At 37.7% G+C, this 21,855-nt stretch overlaps 2 protein-coding genes across 11 annotated transcripts in view; one reads left to right on the forward strand and one right to left on the reverse strand.

The window, feature by feature from the left end:
• gphn (gephyrin) overlaps nt 1–21,855 on the forward strand; it is a 90,136-nt gene extending 68,281 nt beyond the window's left edge. For 4 of the 10 annotated variants that reach the window (XM_023347633.1, XM_023347637.1, XM_023347639.1 and 1 more), the window contains 15 exons: nt 7,765–7,821; nt 10,879–10,921; nt 11,906–12,043; nt 14,239–14,331; nt 14,642–14,697; nt 15,802–15,921; nt 16,091–16,149; nt 16,921–17,074; nt 18,512–18,633; nt 19,043–19,145; nt 19,349–19,422; nt 19,537–19,604; nt 19,725–19,828; nt 21,119–21,215; nt 21,479–21,855. In XM_023347633.1, coding sequence (XP_023203401.1) covers nt 7,765–7,821; nt 10,879–10,921; nt 11,906–12,043; nt 14,239–14,331; nt 14,642–14,697; nt 15,802–15,921; nt 16,091–16,149; nt 16,921–17,074; nt 18,512–18,633; nt 19,043–19,145; nt 19,349–19,422; nt 19,537–19,604; nt 19,725–19,828; nt 21,119–21,215; nt 21,479–21,612 — 1,422 coding nt within the window. In that variant the 3' untranslated portion in view covers nt 21,613–21,855. The remainder of the gene's footprint in view (nt 1–7,764; nt 7,822–10,878; nt 10,922–11,905; nt 12,044–14,238; nt 14,332–14,641; nt 14,698–15,801; nt 15,922–16,090; nt 16,150–16,920; nt 17,075–18,511; nt 18,634–19,042; nt 19,146–19,348; nt 19,423–19,536; nt 19,605–19,724; nt 19,829–21,118; nt 21,216–21,478) is intronic. The other 6 variants (XM_023347638.1, XM_023347641.1, XM_023347634.1 and 3 more) reach the window with 5 other exon arrangements.
• Nucleotides 6–7,758, reverse strand: LOC102217171 (red-sensitive opsin-like). The gene is made up of 2 exons (XM_005803109.2): nt 3,358–7,758; nt 6–3,027 (listed from the first exon to the last, which is right to left on the reverse strand). Exons 1-2 carry the CDS (start codon nt 3,458–3,460, stop codon nt 2,057–2,059), a joined length of 1,074 nt encoding a protein of 357 aa, XP_005803166.2. The 5' UTR covers nt 3,461–7,758; the 3' UTR covers nt 6–2,056.

Consider the following 21,855-nt stretch of genomic DNA (forward strand, 5'->3'; position numbering starts at 1 on the left):
CCCGCTAACCTTCTAGCAACTTATTTACTGGCATGCAGGCTTCCCACAGAGCACCTGACCACCTAACACAAGTGACATGCATTGCCACTCACACACACAGGCAGAGAGGCAGTAAGAGAAAAGGGCTTTTTAATCCCACTGGGCTTCAGTTCGGTTTACCATGTTTCACTGGAGCATTTTATTAATTTCACAGTCTCCAGTGATAAAACAAAATCATTAAATACACTCAAATGAGGCCTACATCACATTGTAAAAGCATTAACTGTGAGATTATATGTGATAGACCTCCACAAAGTATAATTTTGCTTGTCTGTAAAATCTCACTGAAATCAAATAGAGAGCATCAGAAACAGCAATTGCTAAGGCTTGCCAAAGATTTTCATTTGGATTTATTTTATCTAAATGATTCCATTGCAACTCTGTCTATATGTTTAGCATCAGAGTTGTACTGTAAAGTACATCTCTACCACAGCATTAAGTGTTTCACAGTACCTTAACATATTTGCTTGCGTTAGGGCCCTGTATTTATTTCCATCCATTTTTGCCAGGATAGTACTGCTCCAGCGTCAACGGGTCAATGAGTGCTTCTCTGATTAAAGATGTTCTTAGCCTGCCTGTCAGTTTAAGTGGACAGTCATGTTGGTAGTTTTGCAGCTTCATCTTTCTGTTTTTGTTCACTAATTTCCTCTAGCTGACCTCTGAGGCCTTTGTAAAAGACTTGCATTTATACTATTATTAAATTACATGCAGGTAGACTCTATTTTCTATTTCAATAACTTCCAAAGGCAATTGGGGGCAAAAGGTTTTATTTAGGGCCAGCACAGTCCAGGGGGTTAAATACACATTCACACCACACTTTTCAAGTTTAAAGAAAGAAAACAAAAAAACAAAACATATTTTTTTCCACTTCACAATTCTTGTGTTGGTCTATCACATAAAATATTAATACAATACTTTAAATTCTATTGTTTTAAATTTCCTCATTATGTAATTGCATATAACTGTAATTTAACTGTACTGTTTTCAACTCCTTAGAATTAACTATGAATTTGCCAATCTGGTCAAATTTAGGATAACTAAATTGTTTTACAAAGTGGTAATATGGCCTAAGTACAAAGGCTGGTGATAAATAGCTAGATAAATGTGTTGTCAAAGATTACATATTGATTTGATTAATGTTTTGGAGCAAAAACATCTAAAACTTGCTACCCCAATAATTTTATTCAGCTGTAAATGGAATATGTACTGTGGTGAGACACATAGCAACATAATTTAGTTATTACTGAGTTGTAAAGTCCACATTTGTGCTACCACCTATTCTGATCAACAACAGTTCTCTGAATCATTGCCTCTTTCTCCAGATCTGCACAAGCACTCATTCTTTTTCATTCATCGTCCGTCTGATCTTTTGTAAGGCTTGATTATTGCCTGATGCTGTTTTGTTTGAGTAGGGGGTATTTTTGTGCCAAAGACATGAGATATTTCGTGCTATTATTTTCCACCTTACAGATTTCTTCTGTGTTGATGTATTGTCACATTTGAATGTTTCAGCTCATTGAATGAAATTTGATGTTGGACAAATAAGACCACATTGAAATCCAAACACACCCAGGTCAGATTACTGTAATACCAATAATTTAAATAAATTACTCAGATAGAACCTGTCTGGCAACACATAGCAGGCAAAGTAATTCTTAAGAAGCACAGATCTAGAATAAATTCAAGAACAGATGAGAAGCAAAGTAGTCAATGACACCCAAAAGGTGCCATCAAAATGGTTACAAAACCATTTCTAAGGCTGTAGGGCTGCAGTGAACCACATTAAGAGCTGCTAGTCACAAATACAGACGACAGAGAGTATTGGTGAATAGTTGACTTACCAAAATTATTGCACTGACACATCCATGAGTTCTTAAAATAATGAAAGTTCATTTCATGCATTGACACACAAAACCTTCACTTTTAAGCTTTTAACGTAAAACAAACAAATTATATTTTACATACAGTTTAAATTATAAAAAACAACAAAAAAAACAATAACAGAGGATATAAAGGTTTATTCAGGAGCTACAGAGGAGACCTCTGTCTTTGATGTGGACGCTTCAGAGCCGTCATCCACCTCTTTCCCAAAGAGCTGCATGATGCATGTGCGGAACTGCCGGTTCATGAAGACATAGATGACCGGGTTATAGATGGTGGCACTCTTGGCAAAGTATGCAGGCATGGCAGCGGCTAAAGGGTGGAAGGCATACCCGGGGTTGGCTGCAGCAAAGCAAGCAAAAAAGGTGTAAGGTCCCCAACATATACAATAAGCCAAGATCATGACAATAACCATCCTAGATACTTCCTTCTGGGCATTCTGGGTTGACTCGCATTCCTTCTGCTGCATAGCAATGTCACGAATGGCCAACCACACTGCCAGGTAGCACAAGATGATGACAGCCAGAGGAATGATGCAGCATGTAATCATGAGGACAATCATGTAGGACTTGACACCAGCGTCCTCACTTCCACTGAACACATCGGGTCCACAGGAAGTTTTCAATCCATGAGGCCAGTACCTGCTCCATCCAAAGACAGGAGGAGCACACCACACTGCCGACCAGACCCAGGAGAACATGATCCCAGCTGTGGCCCATTTGGCATCAAACTTGGCATTTCCAAAAGGTTTGCATACAACAATCCATCTCTCCCAAGAGATGACAGTCAGAGACCAAAGAGCAGCAATACCACAAGTTGAGACAATGTAGCCTTCAAAGACGCACATTGGATGTCCCAAAATAAAGTATCCAAAAAACTGGTTGCACACGCTTATGGTGCTGGCAAAAACCGTCTCTCCAAGATCTGCAATGGCAAGGTTGACTAAGATCCAGTTGAGGGGATGACGGAGTTTCTTGAACTTTGCTGTGGCTGCCAAGACCAGGCCATTTGTGAACACTGATAAGACGACCACAAAACACATCCAAACTGTTGTTATATTGTAAACCCATCGAGGAGCGATGTGGTAGTTCGGTCCTTCAAAAGGATCTGGAAGCACAAGTTCACATTTTAGTCTTCAACAATCATACTATTTACTGGCATATAGGCAAGGAAAGTATCGTGTAAATGCAGATTAATTAGTTTGTCTTCAAATCGAAGTTAACTAATAAATCAAATTTCAAACACTTCACTAAAGTTTACTTTGTGCCAGCAAGCATTTGTCTAAATATCACTGCACAAACTACAGTATATGTCATTCTGCTTACACTGTATTTATAGTGTAAGCATATAGTGTAAGCACTGTAGATATTTAACATATTAATTTAATCTCTGATAACACTAACTTTAACCCAAATTGGTTCAAAATTAAAAGCATACCTTTTGTATGATTGCTGTTTGTGTATGTGAAAGCAGAGCCCCTTGTAGTTTCTTCATTGTTCTTCCAGGGAGCAAGCGCCTGTTTTCCCCAATCTTCTGCCATCCTGATCTTGGAAAGACGATCTGAGCTGCTTGATCTTCCTCTGGCTTGTAACCTTGTGGGTTTGTGCGGTGCTTATCCTCATACTTTAGCTTATACACCCGCAGTTCACTGAACTCTGATGGGATTACTTTAAGACCAACTAAAGAAGCCCATCCCCCCATCCGGAGCGGAACGCTGGCATACAGCCATAGCAGCTTCTATCGTAGGTTTGAAAAGTCATGCATCCCTCATACTCCTCCACATTTCACCCTGACACAAAAACTCAACCTGGACCACCTACCTTACTCTCCTCAGAACCCCCTGCCTGGACGAAAGATCTCTGAGACAGATGTAAATATAAGCTCTTCTAGCACCAGATAATCAGGAAAGCTCAAGGATCTGATTGTGCAACCCATTCTCACTCCCAACTGAATGTGTTGGATTGTGTGTCACTATCTTGTCTGAGAGCTTGCAATAACTTTTTCCCATCTTCAAGTATCTGGATTTGTGAGTTACTCCTACTTCAGATAGTTACTTTGCATAACTGATTCAAAACCATGTGAAGAACATCAAAACCCGTCCTACTGGACCCACTGCACACCACCAACTCCATTAAAAATGTAAATAAAACAGTATAAAGCCTAGTTAGTCTGTAATTAAATCCAGTTTGAACAGTGTGCTAAGACCTTAAAGAGACTATTAGATTTCTGGGGTAATTACTTTTTCACTGATGGCCAGACTGGTTCAGATAGCTTTGAAAATTGTTTTTCTTTAATCAATATTAACATTTGATTGATTATCTGAAACATTTAAGTGTGAGGGGAAAACAAAGTGAAAAGAGAAGAAATCTGTAATTGGGCAAAGACTGTTTCACTGCACTGTAAGAACTGGAATTAACAGAGGAGTGATGTGGGAGGTAAAAAGCATCACTACTACACCTATACTCATTCCTCCTCTCTCCAGACTGGAACTTTTTTTGCATTATCATTGGGTCATTTTGCCAGGCCCTCTCCCAATCTGACTCCATGCCCCCTTTTTAGCATTTAGTCCTCTGCTTGATCCCAGGGGGCAGAGGCAACCAAAGCTAACTAAAACACCTTTCCTCTTTCTTCCCACAGTGAACATTTAAAAAAACCTCTCCTTCTTTTGCATAATTTCTCTGACAGCTTCTCTGTTTTGTGCTGATGTCAGCACCACAGCAGTTGCATCCCATCCTTTCACTAAAATCCGTCTTTGCCAGCTGATCATCGAGCTTATCGACCCCCCTCCCTCAGCTGCAGCTCACCCGCTCTGAGCCACATGTCTTGCGAGCTTGGGTGCACTCGCTGCTCCGTCTCTGTAGTCATTGCTGCCACTTGCTCCCTGCCACATTGATCTTTCTGACACATCTCCATTATTAGCATAACGCTGTTAGTTAAAGAATCAAGATTCTGCAACTCAGATCTTTAGATGTACACATAAATATGCACATGCCTCTCAGCGGCAAAAATTGTATTCACTTTTTTTGGGGGGCGGGGGCTTAATAAACATACAGTATATATCCAGGCTGTTGTTTTGTGTTTGTGTATTTGAGTACTTGTAATCATTTTTGCATCCTTCATATTCATATAAACCTTTTTTTCCATCTTCACATGGTGGTCTCTCATTAGTAAAGGGGGGGTGTTGCAGCTATGGACAGACCAGACGTCATTGTGGAAATGTTTGACAGTCCTCTAACTATAAAAAAAATACAAATCTGCTTTTGCACTCACATTTCTCATATTCTCCTCACTTCCCCACACATCTACCTGTCCCTCCTCCAGCGCACTCATATCTATTTGCAAACTGTCTTTGCCTAAGGCTTACTGATGGTTCTATCTTCTGCACCAAAATGTTTTGTTCTTCTTTTTCTTGTTTTTTTTTTTTTTTGTAGCCTCATAATAAGCTTTTATTTTTTAGATTAATGTGAAGATTTTAGTTGTATTCTGTAAATCAGATGAAGGTCTATTACTATAAGGCTTATGCAAAGCTGGAAGGTAGAAGGTAGCTTTATTTTTATTGTTGTGATGTGATTGTTGTGACCAGCAAGGTAGGGAGATTCTTATGCGATTCTTCATCTACGATCACATATTTTCTTACAATTCTGCATTTTCACTGCTTTTATGCCTAGTTTTTGATTGTTACATTGTTTGTGCTTTTACCTGTGTTCAGGCTCGATCTGTGTCTTGCTGTAGCTGCTTTTAGCTGCCATAGATCTTTTTTTTCTTGCATTTAATTTTCCCTATTGCTCTTTTTTAGTATATTATATGGCCAGTTCTAGCACAAATCCTATTGACTTGCAAATTTCCAAGGGTTTCTAATATGAGTCCCCTGAAAAGGACTTGAAATCAAGCAAAAAAAAAAGCTTAATATTAACAAAGCAATTATAATTGAAGAACTGAAGAATTAATTATAATTCTTCAGTGTAAAATTAATATGCATCTATCACATTGTCTGCTTTAAAATACACATATTTTTTAATTGCAGTAGGAATCTCACTTTATTTTTTGTTGTAGCAAATTTTGATATAGTGCAAAAATAGAAGGTTAAAATTTAGTTAATTTTCTATTGCTTTTTGTATGTTTGTCCAATAGGAAATGGGCTTCTCCCAGTTCGGTGCACAGTGTAAGGATATGTAATGGATATGATGCTGATGTTTTATCTGATTTATGGGACGAGGAGCTAAAACAGGAGTTTGCCCAGGGTGTAATAAATGCAGAAACAAATTTTTGCTGAGTTGATAAGGAAATGCCATCAAGAACATAGATGCATCACTAAACTAACCTAAAGGAAGAATTATAAAGTTTAGAACTGGAATTGAGAGACTAGATGAGGACCAGAAACCCCACAAAAAATGAGGACATAATATATGACGTTAAAATTTCTCCAAAGACGCTTTTTGTGTAACTGTTTGAGATTATAGTCTTGTAATAAAATATGCATGTATTTATAACGCATGTTTTGCTAGGGATGTCAATAATCTACAAAGTCTCTGTGCAAATCTGCATATGTGGAAGATTCCAGTTTGTTTGTGGTCTCACAACAAGATGTTAGAAAGATCAGGGCCCTGGTATCTGAAACCCTGAAATTTGATGGACATTATCAAGAGTCACTTCATACAAAAATCCTGCATGTCAAAAAAAACAAACAAACAAACAAGAAAAAAGGAACAGGGAGACCAGGAATAGCAAAATGACCCAGATGCAAGTTTATTAATTACAAAATGGAGTGCCAGAGGAAGAATGCTGACACTGTATGCTTCCAGGACAAAAAGGACCAAATTTTAGTCAAAGAAAAGCAAATGGTAGTGAAAGTGAGAAGATAGTGTGACTTTCGATCATTCTTACAGAATGTAGAAAATGCGAGTCATTATATCTTTAATGATGCCCAAAAATTGCATTACTGACGACTGGCTTCCAGGTTATTCAGCAGCAGAATATAAAACAAATGAAATGCATCAAACCTATATCCATAAAGTTTAATGTTCAATATCGGATACCTATATTTTTCTGATTTCATGAATCTTTTAATAAAATTTTTTATCACAATTGAAAGTTATACTTATTTAAAAAGGATAAAGTTATTTAAAGGCGACGTACATTGAAAACTGAGATGATTAAGGACAAACCTTTATCGGTTTTAAAAAGTAGTAATTTGAGTTTAAACCTTTACATTTTTGATACATAACCACATAAATAATGCAATATTAAAATCCCTCTCAAGAGCAAGGCCAAAATAAAACCCACATTTATCACGGTCTAAACTGATATATTTACAATTAACTGATCGCTGAGTACAGAGTTAGTCAGCTTGATAGCAATCTCTTCATTTGGATTAATGGACCTTCAAGGAATAAAGTCACTACAGAGCAATAATTTACTAAGATGAAAATTGTTCTAACGCAAAAAAAAGGAAAACACACACACACACTTGGAGACCAGAGAGTAATTTGCACTTAACAGTTTCTCAGACTTGAATGAACCAAATGGGAATAAACAAAAACAGCACAAACATAACTTAAAGGACGCAGGGTTAATAAAGTCCAAATTCTGCAAGCTTTTACTGGTTGCCATTGGAGAGTCTTCAATGAGGCCATATTAAAAAAAAAAACATTTTTTTTTTTTTACCCCCTCTCTCTCTTTCTAAGCCCTCTCATTGCTGCACCTGCCAGGGTTGCTTGTCGTGGTGGATACCTGTCTGTGTGTTTGTTCCTCCCGTCCGTCTGTTTGCCATGTCTGACTGTGCTGTTGTGGTTGCTGGGACAGATGCACTGATGCCTGTGATTCAATGCTTTATCTCCACTATAGCTCCATTGTAGGTTGGAGGTGCTTAAAGATGATCGCAGGAGGACCTTCAGCTCTCGAGTAACTATCCCGCCCCCTCCCCTTTCCCACTCTCCTCCCTTGCCCTTCCCTCAACCCTCCTCACAGGAGCGCGCAAATCAAATGCCCCGCTCTTTGCCCCCCTCCCCGCCCTCTTTCCCTCCCTCTTTCCCCTCGCTTGCCTAGCTGTTTCTCTGGCTATCACTCACCGTTCTCACTTTCTAAATCGTCTGTTTCTTGTTCTCGGCCTGTCCCTCGTTTACTCCCGTCACTCTTTGTCTTGTTATTCCTTCACTCACTCTGTCAGGATTCTTATCCTCTCCGTCTTTTGTCGTTTCTCTCCATCTCTCCCTCTCTTCCCTCATCTGCCTGGCTATCTCTGTTTCTGTCTCTCCGGTTAACGTGGTCTGCTTTCAGTAGTTTTTGTCTGGTGTGCTGGATGTCTGTTAAGTAGTTGCCATTGAGACCACTTTATTGGTCTTTACTGTTTTTGTTTAGTTTTGTTTTTTGGTTGTTTTTTTCTTCTCTCTGCTATGTCGCAGCTCTGTAATTTAATGAAGTCTGTCCCATTTTTAAAATTTTTTGTTTGTTTGTTTCCGGGCTGCGGGATCACATCATGCTGATCGCCATCGTTCCTCGCCTCCCTTGGCTATCAACTCACCTTTTCTGTCTTTTTCACTCTCCATCACTCCCCACCACCTATTCTCCACCCTTTCACCTTGGCTGTTTGGTGTTGCAGTATCAGCTTAGGGAGGGAAGGAGACAGCAAGGGGCGGGTAGGTGATTAGAGAGAGACCTTCACCTTCACCATGGGCATCTCAGTTCTCCATACATCACACACCACCCGCACCCAGCTTGTTTTTTTAATGATTAAAGGTCACAGAAGCCATTGAGATGGAAGGGATGACTTAGAGAGATCCCAGAGTGAGTGAAGGGCATGTTAGGACAAAACAGATAATGACTGCAAACAAGGCAGTTTCAGCTGACGCGACTGAATATTAAAGTCTGACACAGAGGGAGACTGACGCGCCCTTAGTTTGTTCTTTAATTTGACCTGTATTCATTAAGGTAAATAAAAGATCATCTAAAAAAATATGACAGCTGTAGCTCAATTAAGAGCATTCAATCATTGCTCTTCTTGTATTCCTTTACCCCCATGACTGAGATCCCAAAAGCGTAAGAAAACATCCTACATGCAGAATTAAGCAGCAACATGCTAATCATGTGCCACATTTTATATATTTCATAAACTTAAGATTTTAAGTTGTGCATCAGAGTCCTATGAGTTCATAATATTTTTAAAATGGTGCTGCAGGAACATGTCACTTCAACACATTTATGATATTCTTATTGCAGACAATTACAAAATATAATTTTAAAAAATGTGTTGCATTGTCCTTTCTTTCTTTTCTTTTTTTTTCAAATTGTGCTCCAGGGTTTTAATAAATCCCACCAATGCACAACATTTTTTGAACTTGTTAACCGCTACAGATCATTTTAAAACTTTGTTGCATTGATGAGATCCTAAAATATTTTTTAAAAAAAATAAAAATTCTGAATCTTATCAGTGCATCAAATTTTAAAAATGTATTACAGGATCTTAACAATGCACTACTTTTATTACATCATTCTGAAGGTGGAGTTGGAGAGTAAGATTGGAAATATTGATGGCTTTTGCAACTGTGATCTTTCTCTTTGAGTTACACATAAAGGAAAAAGCCTTGTAATCCTGAGAACACTATTCCAGCTGTTCAGGGACTGGTGCACATCACAAACTAGTTTGCTTTAGTTACAAATTGTCTAAAGACAGTAAAGTCAATGTTTTGTAGTGACAATCACAAAGACTTGATAGAAAATTTGTGGTCAGAGCCAGACAAATGCATGTGAGCAAGTCAGCCGGCAGAACATGTTTGATACAAGTCATATCGTTCAAAGGCAGTTCTAACAAATACAAAGGAGGTGTGATGACTTTGAGGAAAACCGACGATAAAAATTCTCACAAATCATTTTACTAATGCTAAATGTTAGAGAGTGGAGAAAAAAACTATTTTTATGCTGTGTATTTAAACATGTATCTTTAATGAATCTTCTTATGTCTAGTGGCAGCATAGGAATTTTAAAAATGGACTCTAACGTGTTTTAGAGTAAAACTAAATCCTTTCTCAGTTTTGGCATATAATTTATGTAGACTCTTGTGTAAACAGGTACTTATTTAGCTGCTATCTGTGACCTTTTCTCTAGTTGTCACTAAATCCTCCACACTAACAGTACTTCTATAGGAAGAAACCTTCAATTTAATCATACTTGAGAGTAATCTACTCCCAAATAAGGGGTTATATCTTTAAACATGTTGCTATTCTATTCTATTCTAAAAAAAAAATAAAAAATCTGCTTTGCATGTAGTTTCTACAGCCAAAGAGAATGTCATTCATTTTGGTTCACATCAACAAAACTACAAAGTTGCCATTTTCCAGAACAAATCCATAAGACTAGGGTTGTAATTACATTGGCATCATGATATTTGTTACAAAAAACAGTTTTGTGTGTTTTGCTGGAAACTCACCTAATTTTATCCATCTCTGCTCTCCTCCCCACTTCACCATAGAGTTACGAGAAGCTCCCACTCAGCATCCAAGATTCCCAGAGGAATCTTTCCATCCCGCGCCACATCTGAACAGCCGATCAATACTCAGCACAGCATTTTCACTGCATTCAATGTCAAAGTCAATTTATGATATGATTTTTGTGATGTGATTATCGTCACTCTGTATGTTGTTGCATTTGTCCGTACAGTCCTTTGCTCTCTTTAACGACAGCGTGACATGTGAGCGCATTTATCTGTGATTATCACTTGTGCTGTTAGTTTAAATGTTTAAAATGTAAAGCGGGAGATGCAGCCATCTCGCCTAAGCTGAACAAAGAGCATAGTGTTGTGTGAAGCAGCTTTTGCTAGTGCTTCTGAATGTTGTACGACCAGCTTGTCACCTCGACCGTTTTAAAAGATCAACTTGGTTTATTTCATATGACTTCATTTCAAAAATTACCACCTTTGTTGTTTCTCTTTCTCTCCATTCCCCCGTTGTCTCTATCCATCTTCAGGTGCAGTCACGATGCAGCAGCAAAGAAAATATCCTAAGATCAAGTGAGTTCTAACTACTTTCTTCTCCCGTCTGCTCTCCCAAGCTCATAAATAGATTCAAATGTGTGTTTTTTCTGTGTGTGGCTGCTGTATTATGCTTATGCATCCATGTGTGTGCCAGCAGTTGTTAAGCTTCATGTTAAGCTTTAAGAATATGCTGCAGAAGCGTAAGTGTATGTTTAAGGGAACGAAAATTAGGTCAAGGGAAATCAAAGCGTGGCGGCTATTCTTCACTGGGAGGCAGAGAAGCAGAGGGGGTGAGGGAGGTAGGAAGAGATAAAGACAGGGGGAAAGAAAGCAGATTACGCATTAGTTACACATAGCTTTGTTCCTTTTTACGTTTGGAATTATTAGAGAGGTATTATTAGATCATCGCAGCTGCTATCGAGCATCTGAATCATCCAGCTGTGCTCCACAGCATGTGAAAACAAACATGTCAGTGTGTCTTGCCAACCTCTGCTCATGCAAATTGTGTTCTTGCACAGATACACCTGCATGCAGAGGAGAAAATAAATCTTGTTAATCCAATCCTCCTATGTTAGTGTGACTGTTGTTTTTATTTATATAATTGTATATTTCAGACTCTTTCTTTTTCCTCAAAATGCACAAATCATTTTCAATCTGTCATTTACTGCATCAGCTGCAAGCTTAAGTTATGCAAACTAATAAAAGTCTGTTTTAAAAATAAAGAAATGAAGACTTTTAAAGGTAACGTGTTTGCCTCTGGAGATCTGGAGTGGTCCTGTTTCTGGCATTGTTTATTCTTATGTGACAGAATCCCAATGGAGCGCTGTCAACTTCCAAAGACCTTTCAAAGTTTCTAAATAAAGATCTTAAATGCTAAAAAGGTTAAGCTTTATGTCTTTGGAGGAACATCTTGTCATGTATGTTTGAGAAGTGATGGTAGAGTGACACCCAGAGAAGAATATATAGGTTTTTTGGCCAACTTCTATATGTTGGTGTGTCCAACTTTTATCTTACCCACAGGTCACAGTGCAGTGGACATCACAAAAGTTGCCCGGAGACACCGCATGTCCCCTTTCCCCCTTACCTCCATGGACAAGGCCTTCATTACTGTGCTAGAGATGACCGCCGTCCTGGGCACTGAAATCATCAACTACAGAGGTAAGGAGGCAGACGCTCCTGAACCAGGTCAAATCTTGTGCTTATATCATCTTATTCCTCCCTTTTTGTTTTACATTAGTTAACATCAGTTCCTTAAGACTGCTGGGATGTTAAGCTCTAACACATTTCACTGTGAGGACACCTCACTGAATCAGCTGTCTCTGTATGCATGAAAAATGTCAATCTCCATGACACAAATTTTCTTGGCTGCAAGGGCATGTGCATAACAAACAAACCTTACCTAAAAATAGCTGCAAGCAGCAACGTCAGGGCCATGAACTTCAATAGGACACAGTCAGCATGACAACTTGATCTGCCAATGCATAAAAGATCTTTTTTGACAATTGTAATAGACTAACAAATAAATAAATAAATGTTAACATTATAGATTGAATACTGTCTGATAACCCACATATAATTAGGTAAAAATGACCTATTTCGATCTCTCTTATTAAGACCAAACTCTAGTATTAACAATCGCAAATAAAGTTCAAAATACATTTTTTTAATCTTTGCAAATTTTGGTTTAGTCAGGTGAACTTAATAGACTTTCAGAGAGTTTTCTTAATGATACTCACTGTGCATAGGTATGAATATGACACAAGCCATACATCTGAAAAGGCTGACCAAATGTATGTTAACCTTTGAATTTGAGGAAAGTCACAAAAAACTTTCTTTTTTTTTTTTGCTGAGTTTTCAGGCATTTACCAAATATAAATTATTTTGCTAATTCTAACTAAGCTAAAACAAAAGAAGTTTGGTCTGATTTAACTTCACAGCGAGGAAAAAAATACATGTTTGTCCTTTTATTTTGTGTATTTATCTGGTTTTCAACTGAGCATGCCCACTTGTCTTACCCATCTTTAACAGAGGCTGTGTAAATAAAGCAGACGAATATTATTCCTAAAGTAAACCATGTTTTTAAAATCAATAGCAGTTTTGTATTCTGTGCATTTGACTTATCTTGCACAAATATCCACATTTAGTTACACAAGGTTGTGTAATCCTTCCGGCAGAACAGGCCAAGCACTGGTGAAGGGTGACATGGAGCCAAGCTGAGGGCCAGAGAGCAGAACATAGACTCAACCTTTAAAAAAACAATATAGAGACGAGCACCTCTGGCAGTAATGACCTCAACACACTTAAATGATGACAAAAACAACCCCAAAGTTTAAAAATATGTTTTATTTCATGATGAGGTGCAGCTCAGTTACAAGATTTGCATGTTCAGAGCAAAGAACAGGACAGCAGGGAGGTAGCATCAGGAAAATGAAATATTTATAGAGACAACATCTGGAGAAGCTCATCTACTGAATATGGAGCAGCCTGAGTGTATGTGTGAGATATATTCTTTAACAGTTCATTGATGTCATTTATGTTTACAATTTAAATTAAGAAAATGCACTCTCGCTTTCCAGCTTGTTGCTTTATGCTTTGCTGTCACCTGACCAATGAGCAAGATGGACGCACAATCAGAGATGTTTTGGGGAAAAGAGCATCTTATCAAACTGCTGCAGCACAACGTCACCTCTGTTCTATTTTTAACCTCAGCTCAGCCTCAGCATATGTTTCCAACAGGCTGTTTAAGTGGCAGCTTGGAAGGAAATGTGAAAAAAACAACAGAATTTCTCTGATGAAGTGCTGTTAAAGACTTGGACAGAACCTTCCAGGTCCTCATCTGCAGCTGGGATGAATCACTTACAACACCGTGTTCTAACTGGTGTTTAGTATCTGCATGACTGTGGGCGTCTTTGCATGTACATGCATAATGTTTTGGGTTTTTTTCCTGGGTTGATATCAAAGCTTAGATCTTTCATATTAAACACCCACATCATCACAGCAATAAAGCTCAAAGAAGAGCTATATTTATCCACGGAGCATCTCAAGGTATTTTTGTTGGAATTATTATTTTTTTACTTCGCCCACTCATACTGTGATTTCTTTTCCTGCGTTTCTTTCTTTCATTGAGCTGTTTTGTTTTGAGAGTCTCTGATCCTCTTTCATTAAAGTTTGGAAGTTCCAACCAGAAGCAATGTAATAAAACCGAAGCACAAAAACCTCACACACGTCGCTCTGTGTGTTCGCCTAAATCGGATGCACCATCTCACCCTTTACGCATCTGCTTCTCTCCAGCTGTCACCATCTTCCTCTCCTCCTCACTTCTCAACTACGTTCTGCTTTTCTCTTCTCCGCAGATGGGATGGGTCGAGTCCTGGCTCAGGACGTTTATGCCAAAGACAACCTTCCACCCTTTCCTGCTTCAGTAAAGGATGGATATGCTGTGAGAGGTGGGAACAATAAATTATGGCTGATGGGCTGTTCTTCTCTCAACACAAAACCTTCTATCTTTTTCAAACTTGGCTCATTTTATGTGTTATGTAAAAATCACCCAAAATGCATCAAATGAGAAATTAGAGATAGATATTTACCAAAAGATCATCCATTCAAACCGGAAATATTTTCTTTTTAGCATGCTAATGTGATATTGGATTTGTCGGTTTTTGCTTTCTTGACCTAAAAGTTCATTTCAGTGACTAAACCAATCAAACACTTTCATCTCCTCTCATGTCTAATTTATTTAAACCTTGTTTTCGTCAGCGGCTGACGGCCCAGGTGATCGCTTCATCATCGGAGAATCCCAAGCTGGAGAGCAGGTTTGTCACACTTTCACAACAACATACTCACATTCTGTCTTTGGACATAAAATAGTTGACCAACAGATTTATTGCCTTTGCTGTCATTTCACATCAGTATTTTCTGCATAGTAAGAATTTTCCCCTCTTAATGCAGGATAAACTCTAAACACACCTAAACTTTAGAGATTAACACAATGTGTGCTCCCAGACATGTGCTAGATTTTGTCTTTTATCAGAAAAGCTTTATTTTTTTCATACTTGATATGTTTTGTTCAGACAGTAAGAACACTTGAACCCTTTTTCCACAACAAATGTGACAGTAATGGCTTCATAAGAGTATGAAAGCAGTCACACCTTTGAGTTGACTCCTCATGGCTTCAATCACACATTTTTATGAAAGTAACAAAATCTGTATTCCACATTCTAATATTTATTTTTAAGGTTGACACCATTTTAGACTTCCATGATCAGTGATCGGTAGATAAAAGCAGCTTAAAACAATCTATTTTCTCCATGTTTAAACTAATCAAATCACCAGGAGTGTTTTTTAGACTAAGACACAGCATAACTTCTTTTTATAAATTTGTCTATTTTGCCCCCCATGCTATATGTCACATTAAATGCCACCACTTTAAACTTTCCTGCTCCCTCCAAAATCCTAGACTTCACACTAATCGTTTCCTCTGTAAAATTAAATTTTAAGCATACAAACATGGGAAATTATTGGGTAAATGGTTCCCTGAATGAGCCCTTGCTGATCGATTACTAATTAAACATTTTTAGGTGGTTTTGTTTACTTTAAAAAAGTAATGTTTGAAGAAAAGTTCTGTTTCCTTGGGGATGAAAGTTTTTTTTCCTCAGAGTAAAATAACTCAATTTACAAGTTTCAGGGTGTAATCATAAGAAAAGTTCATATTGGAGCTTTCTTTACTATGTGCAAAAACGTTTTTGTAACTGTTGACAATGGTGCTGTACAGTATATGATATAAAGATTTGCCACCATTACTGGTTTTGTCAGTTTTTCCTTGTTGTCAGAATCTATTTGGCCACTTTTGGAATACATAAGTTCTTTTCTGGCTTGTCTATGTTGTAATTTCATTTGCCTTCTCTTTGCATGTGAAGCCCACCCACACAGTGATGCCTGGGCAGGTGATGAGGGTGACGACGGGGGCCCCTATCCCCTGCGGTGCCGATGCTGTCGTCCAGGTGGAAGACACCGAGCTCCTCCGCGAGTCTGAGGATGTAAGCGTGGCATTTCACCCACCATGAAAGCAAAGGCCGACAACAGTGAAATGTAGAACTAGATGTTACCAAGCCTAGAGTTACAGTTCTTGGGCAGAGAACCGTGGTGCCCATTACTGCTTCAGTAGCTTAACAGTATTTTTTTTCTGATATTTTATTTGTTATTTAGGGGACAGAGGAGTTGGAAGTTCGAATTCTAGTACAAGCCCGTCCAGGACAGGACATCAGGTTGGTTAAAATCTGAAAAAATTAGAAGTTCAATTAAACAGCATTTTCTGTTTATTTGACACTTTAATTTGCCTAAAACAGAAAAGCCTACATGACAAAAACACAAATTCCTATTATCCTTGAGGTGCACTCTAATAAACAAGATTTACATGGAATTATTATATAATATGGACTTTATCATAATCAAATAGGGAATGAAATCAAATTTTACTATGTGATTATTGTAAAACTAAGTTTAACTAAAACCAAGGGGGTGAAATGTGGCAAATTTTATTTCAGCCTAATATCTTATGTCGTTGTTCATCTGATGGTTATGTCATATTATGTTTTTGTTTAATGTTTATAAACTTTCCTTGAGGAAACTTGTGTCAGCTAAAACACTTAAAATTTTTCCCTGGAGAAATAACTTCTGGTGAAGCAAAGGTCCAGACAGTCGTACACTTTCTTCAGTGTTTATGATTTCTCTGCTTTGCTCAAAAGTGTCTAATTTTGTAAATTGTCCTGTTCTGCGCAGAATATTAATAAACATTTCTGGGTGATTTTCACCTCAACAGTGCTTGGTAACATAGAAAACTCTTTCTGAATTTGTCCCACTCAGATTTCTGTTCATTTTGCTACCTTGTTACTTTACATCCATTAATTCTAATTATGGCCAGAGGCCAAAGGAATGCTTAAAATGCATAGCATGTCTCTAACAGAATGTAAGAACAGCCTTACAACATCGTTCAGGGATTTTGCAGCTTTTTTAATTCAGTGTTTGCATCTTCACAGGCCTATCGGTCATGACATCAAGCGTGGGGAGTGTGTGCTGGCGAAGGGCACCCATATGGGCCCCTCTGAAATTGGCCTGTTGGCCACTGTTGGGGTCACAGAGGTGGAAGTGCAGAAATTTCCTGTTGTGGCGGTCATGTCCACAGGAAATGAGGTAAAGCTAAAACTACATAATCAGTGTTTCAGTTATGACCAAAGTTTGTGTGTCCTACAACGTTCACAGAAAATCACATTCTGGCTATAAATCAGCACGTATTAAACAACCATGTTGACATTTTTATGCAAATGGATTTCATATTTCCTTCATCAGCTTTCCCATCAGATTATCTGTTAGAAAAGAGGATTAAGTTGAGCTCAGATTTAATGTTATTCTGCAGCACTCACTCACAAAATGTTTCTAATTTTACAACCAATAATTTGAGTACATTCTTGAATATTAATGCAGTAAAATTAATTCTGACATGTGAAGCTAATATTTATAGACACACTGCTTAAAGAGGTACATAGCTTTTTTTTCTCACTATTTATCATTAAATCCGATTAAACTTTTCCTGTTTCAGGTCAGTTAGGAATCCTAAAATGATTTCTATTTGCTTAATGTCAGATTAATGAGAGAAAGATTATAAGAGAGGCAACTTGAAAGGCCATCCTATTTTGAAAGTCCTTCGTGCGACATGTTATGTGGGTGTTTCTGCGGGAGGGACTGGTGCACTTCTCACAAATAGAAAGGGCATTAAGTGGAAACACCGAAGCAGCATTTCAAGACATTTGGCCCAAATGGATCTTCCAAATAGACAATCGGCCTAATCATACTGCCAAAATAGTTACAATGTGTCTTAAGGTTTTGGAGTGGAGATCACAAAACTCTGACCTCAGTTCCATAGAAAATCTGATGGTAAAGCCAGCATACAGAATTTATCCAGTTACCCCAGGTTTGAGGAGGAATGGGCCAAATTTACAGTAAGCTATTGTGAGAAGCTTGAGGAAGAATGCCCAAAATGTTTGACCCTGTAATACAGTTTAAAAGGTAATCCTGCAAAATACTATCTAATTTTTTTATTTATTTTTTTATTTGAAGAGAGTAATATGTACACTTTTTCATTTAATACATTTTGGTCATCCTGACTTTGCTAAAACAGGAAACCTTTAACTGATTAAATATCATACAGGGATCCTGCTATCAACTAATCTAAACAGACACTTTGTTCTACATAAAAAAGTTAAATGTTTTTTTTCTGCGTCTAACTTTCCACGTTTCATCAAATTAGACCCAAATTATATTATCTGCAGCTATGTGTGTGTCCCAACAAGGCTTGCAACTCTGAGTGTAGAGTAATTCTCGTTATCCGGTGACATATGACCATTGTAAACATAGTATTACAGTTTTATGTGAGACATTTTTCATCACTTGTGGCATTTTATTCAGTCAGAACCTAATTATTTTGCACACACTCCAAATACTAAAACATGCCTTTATGTTTGTAACCAAAAAGGATACGCGACAAGGGTCATTAAATACTCTCCCTGTTAATTACTTGCTTCTTTATCCACTTTGTTAATATTCATTCCACTCTGCATTGCTTCTTGGTAGCTGTTGAACCCAGAGGATGACCTCCATCCTGGGAAAATTAGGGACAGCAATCGTTCCACCCTGCTTGCCACAATCCAGGAACATGGCTACCCCACTATCAATCTGGGAATCGTTGGGGACAAGTAAGGTTCACATTAAGTCTGTGCCAGGCCTTCTTTCATAAAATGGCCTGCAAATCTATTCATACCCCTTACACTTTTCCAGATTTTGTCAATTTATGTAAGCAAATATTTAATTTCAATCCTGTGTGATAGACCAGCAAAAAGTTGCATATAATTGTAAAGATAAAAGAAGACAAAATTTGATAAGACATGATAAATAACAATATGTCTAGTTACCCAAACCTCCTATCTTCTACTACATCGTTTATATCATAGCATATAATCATAGCATCCTGAAAAAATATGTTGCACTAATGCTGTAACATGATGAAATATAAAAACATTATGCATTGCAGATTTTTTTCATATAACTTTCTTTCTCTCTGAAATAAATTGGTAGTTAATGCTTTTGTGTATTTTTGTTTCTCTGTTTTATGCCTTGCAGCCCAGATGACCTTTTGAACGCTCTGAATGAAGGCATCAGCCGTGCTGATGTCATCATCACCTCAGGAGGAGTGTCCATGGGAGAGAAGGTACAGTTACAAGGGGTAATAATGCTGTTTTACTGACACCTTGTGGTAGATAGCGAGATAGCAGAAAGGAATTGAACAAATTTTATTAGTATTTGAACATTTTTTTATTTTTAAAGCACAGAGATTTCACATTGGATTTCAATGTCATTTTTAAGTTAAGAAATGTGCATTTTAAAATTTTGCCTTTTAATTTTATTTTTCAGGATTACCTCAAGCAGGTGTTGGATATTGATCTTCATGCTCAGATCCATTTTGGTCGTGTTTTCATGAAACCAGGGTAAAGCAAACAGAATGTGATTAATTATTGAGACTGTTTAAATCATTTGTGGTCTTCATAATTATTTTTCTCCAATGACATTTGTTGTTTTATTGTACTATTTGTTTTTTTCAGGCTCCCAACAACATTTGCCACCTTGGACATAGACGGTGCTCGCAAACTAATCTTTGCCCTCCCAGGTAGTGTGTGAAGTTGAGAGAAAGAGTGATTCTACCAGCAATGCGCACAGACTCGTTACTCAGATATTTTTCTTTGTGCTTTCTCCTCTCGTCCTCCTCCCTCTGTCCGCCCGTCTGTCCTAGGAAATCCCGTGTCCGCTGTTGTCACCTGTAATCTTTTTGTCATCCCTGCTTTGAGGAAGATGCAGGGTATTTTGGACCCCAGGCCCACCATCATCAAAGCGAGGGTAGGACTCACAAAGCATATAAGGGAAGCCAAGAAAAATTTCTTGGGTTCATTGCTGTGCTTTCAGTGTACAGGCATCAAACTGCAAAATAAATAAATGAAAGTCAATGTTTGCACAAAACTACTCAAGTCTTGCTGCATCTTAAATCATCAAGTAATTGTGTTTTCATCATCCTCCGGATGCATATTTATGACCACAACATTTTGCTGTGACTTGGCAAAGACATCAGCAACCCCATGGCCTGATCCTCTGTCTTGAATATTCATAACCATAGAGTGGGTAAAAGAAATCACTAGAATATCATGCACCCAGAGCAGGCTAAGCTTATGTCCCCCATCAAGCATTAACAAGTAAAGGATTTGGTTTCCTGCCATTATGTGTGCAGGAAAATGGCAGGAAACCATTTTCCTGCATGCAGCATGCACCTCTACATCAATTGCAATTATAACGCAGTTAGAAATCAAGTTGAATATATTAGTGCCGCTTTTGCTGTAAAGAAATTAATGGTCTTAGAGCATAGTTGCATTCGGGCAATTTTCTCAAGTAGCTAGCATCAGATTTAGATTAAATCTTTACCCTCACGAGACTCAACGAGGCAACTATATTTTATTGACCTTTTTCTTTTTATCCATGTGGCATATTTTAGTGCTGTCTTCAGCTGTTCTTGTCTTGGCCAAGACACCTTGTAGATGACATTTTAGGTATAACTTTAAAAAATGAGCCAGGATGAGATTCCTCTGGCATAGTAAGACACAAATAACAAAAAATACATTTAATAATAATAAAAATATATCAATATTGTTTTTACACAAAAAAATTAAAACAAGAATCTATAACATAATGTAATTGGTCTTTCTTAAATGGAAGCTGCTCCAAAATTATTAGATTACATTGATTCTTATTGGTGCAATTATATTACTTATGCTTTATTTTAATTTTGATATGGACTTTAGAATAAATTGTCAGTGTCAAGTTTTTATTGTGCAGAATATTACGCCATTATTGTCACAGTGCTCTTTAATTACCAACGCAAGTATAACAATCTCATATTAGCTGGTTAATTAATCTGTGACAGTTAAAAATTTAGACAATTCACACTGGTGGATTTGCACTAAATCCTGACATTTTATTTTTTGTCTGTGTCATGAGGCTTGAAAAAGCATTGAATTCTAGCAAACTACCTAAAAAGTGTAAAATAGAAAGCACTTTAAGAAAAATAGAGGAATGCCCTACATTTATGTTTGTAGGGGTTTAATAAAGCTTTAACTTGTATGTTTGTTTATAATTTAGTTGTCATGTGATGTGAAGCTGGACCCTCGTCCTGAATATCACCGCTGCATTTTGACGTGGCATCACCAGGAGCCTCTGCCATGGGCACAGAGCACAGGTACAACAACGTAAAGCAGCAAAAATTTATTTTTAAGAGCAACAGAAACTTTTTTGAAATAGAGAAAGTAGTGACAAACTACCTTGTCAGTGTTTAAAGTACTGACAAGTAAAGTAAACATAAAGTAAAGTAAAAAGCTATAAGCTAAGGCGAACTCAAACTGTGCATCTTTTTGCTTTCTTTCAACGATGGCTTTCTTCTCATCCAGTGTAAATAACTAAATGTAAATAAGTACAAGCTCTTCGTTTGTGGTCTCCTCGCAGGGAACCAGGTGAGCAGCAGACTGATGAGCATGCGCAGTGCCAATGGGCTCCTGATGCTACCTCCAAAAACAGAGCAATACGTGGAGCTGCACAAGGGCGAGGTGGTTGACGTCATGGTCATTGGACGGCTATGATGTCATCAGAGGGGGACGCCGGACGACGTCACATATAGCGAGCGTTGGAATGGGTGGTTCACGGTGCATGTCCACATATCATTGACTATTCTGTAATATGCAACGGCACAGCTAGTTTTTATTGATTTGGATAACGTTGAGGTATAGTCAACATCTTGATCACAACCTAGATACATATTTAAAAAAATAATTTAAAAAGATTATAGTATTTCAAACAAAGAAAATATAACTTTTAATGAAAAA

This window comes from Xiphophorus maculatus, chromosome 15 (assembly GCF_002775205.1).
Source record: "Xiphophorus maculatus strain JP 163 A chromosome 15, X_maculatus-5.0-male, whole genome shotgun sequence".
In the NCBI taxonomy this organism is placed as follows: domain Eukaryota; kingdom Metazoa; phylum Chordata; class Actinopteri; order Cyprinodontiformes; family Poeciliidae; genus Xiphophorus; species Xiphophorus maculatus.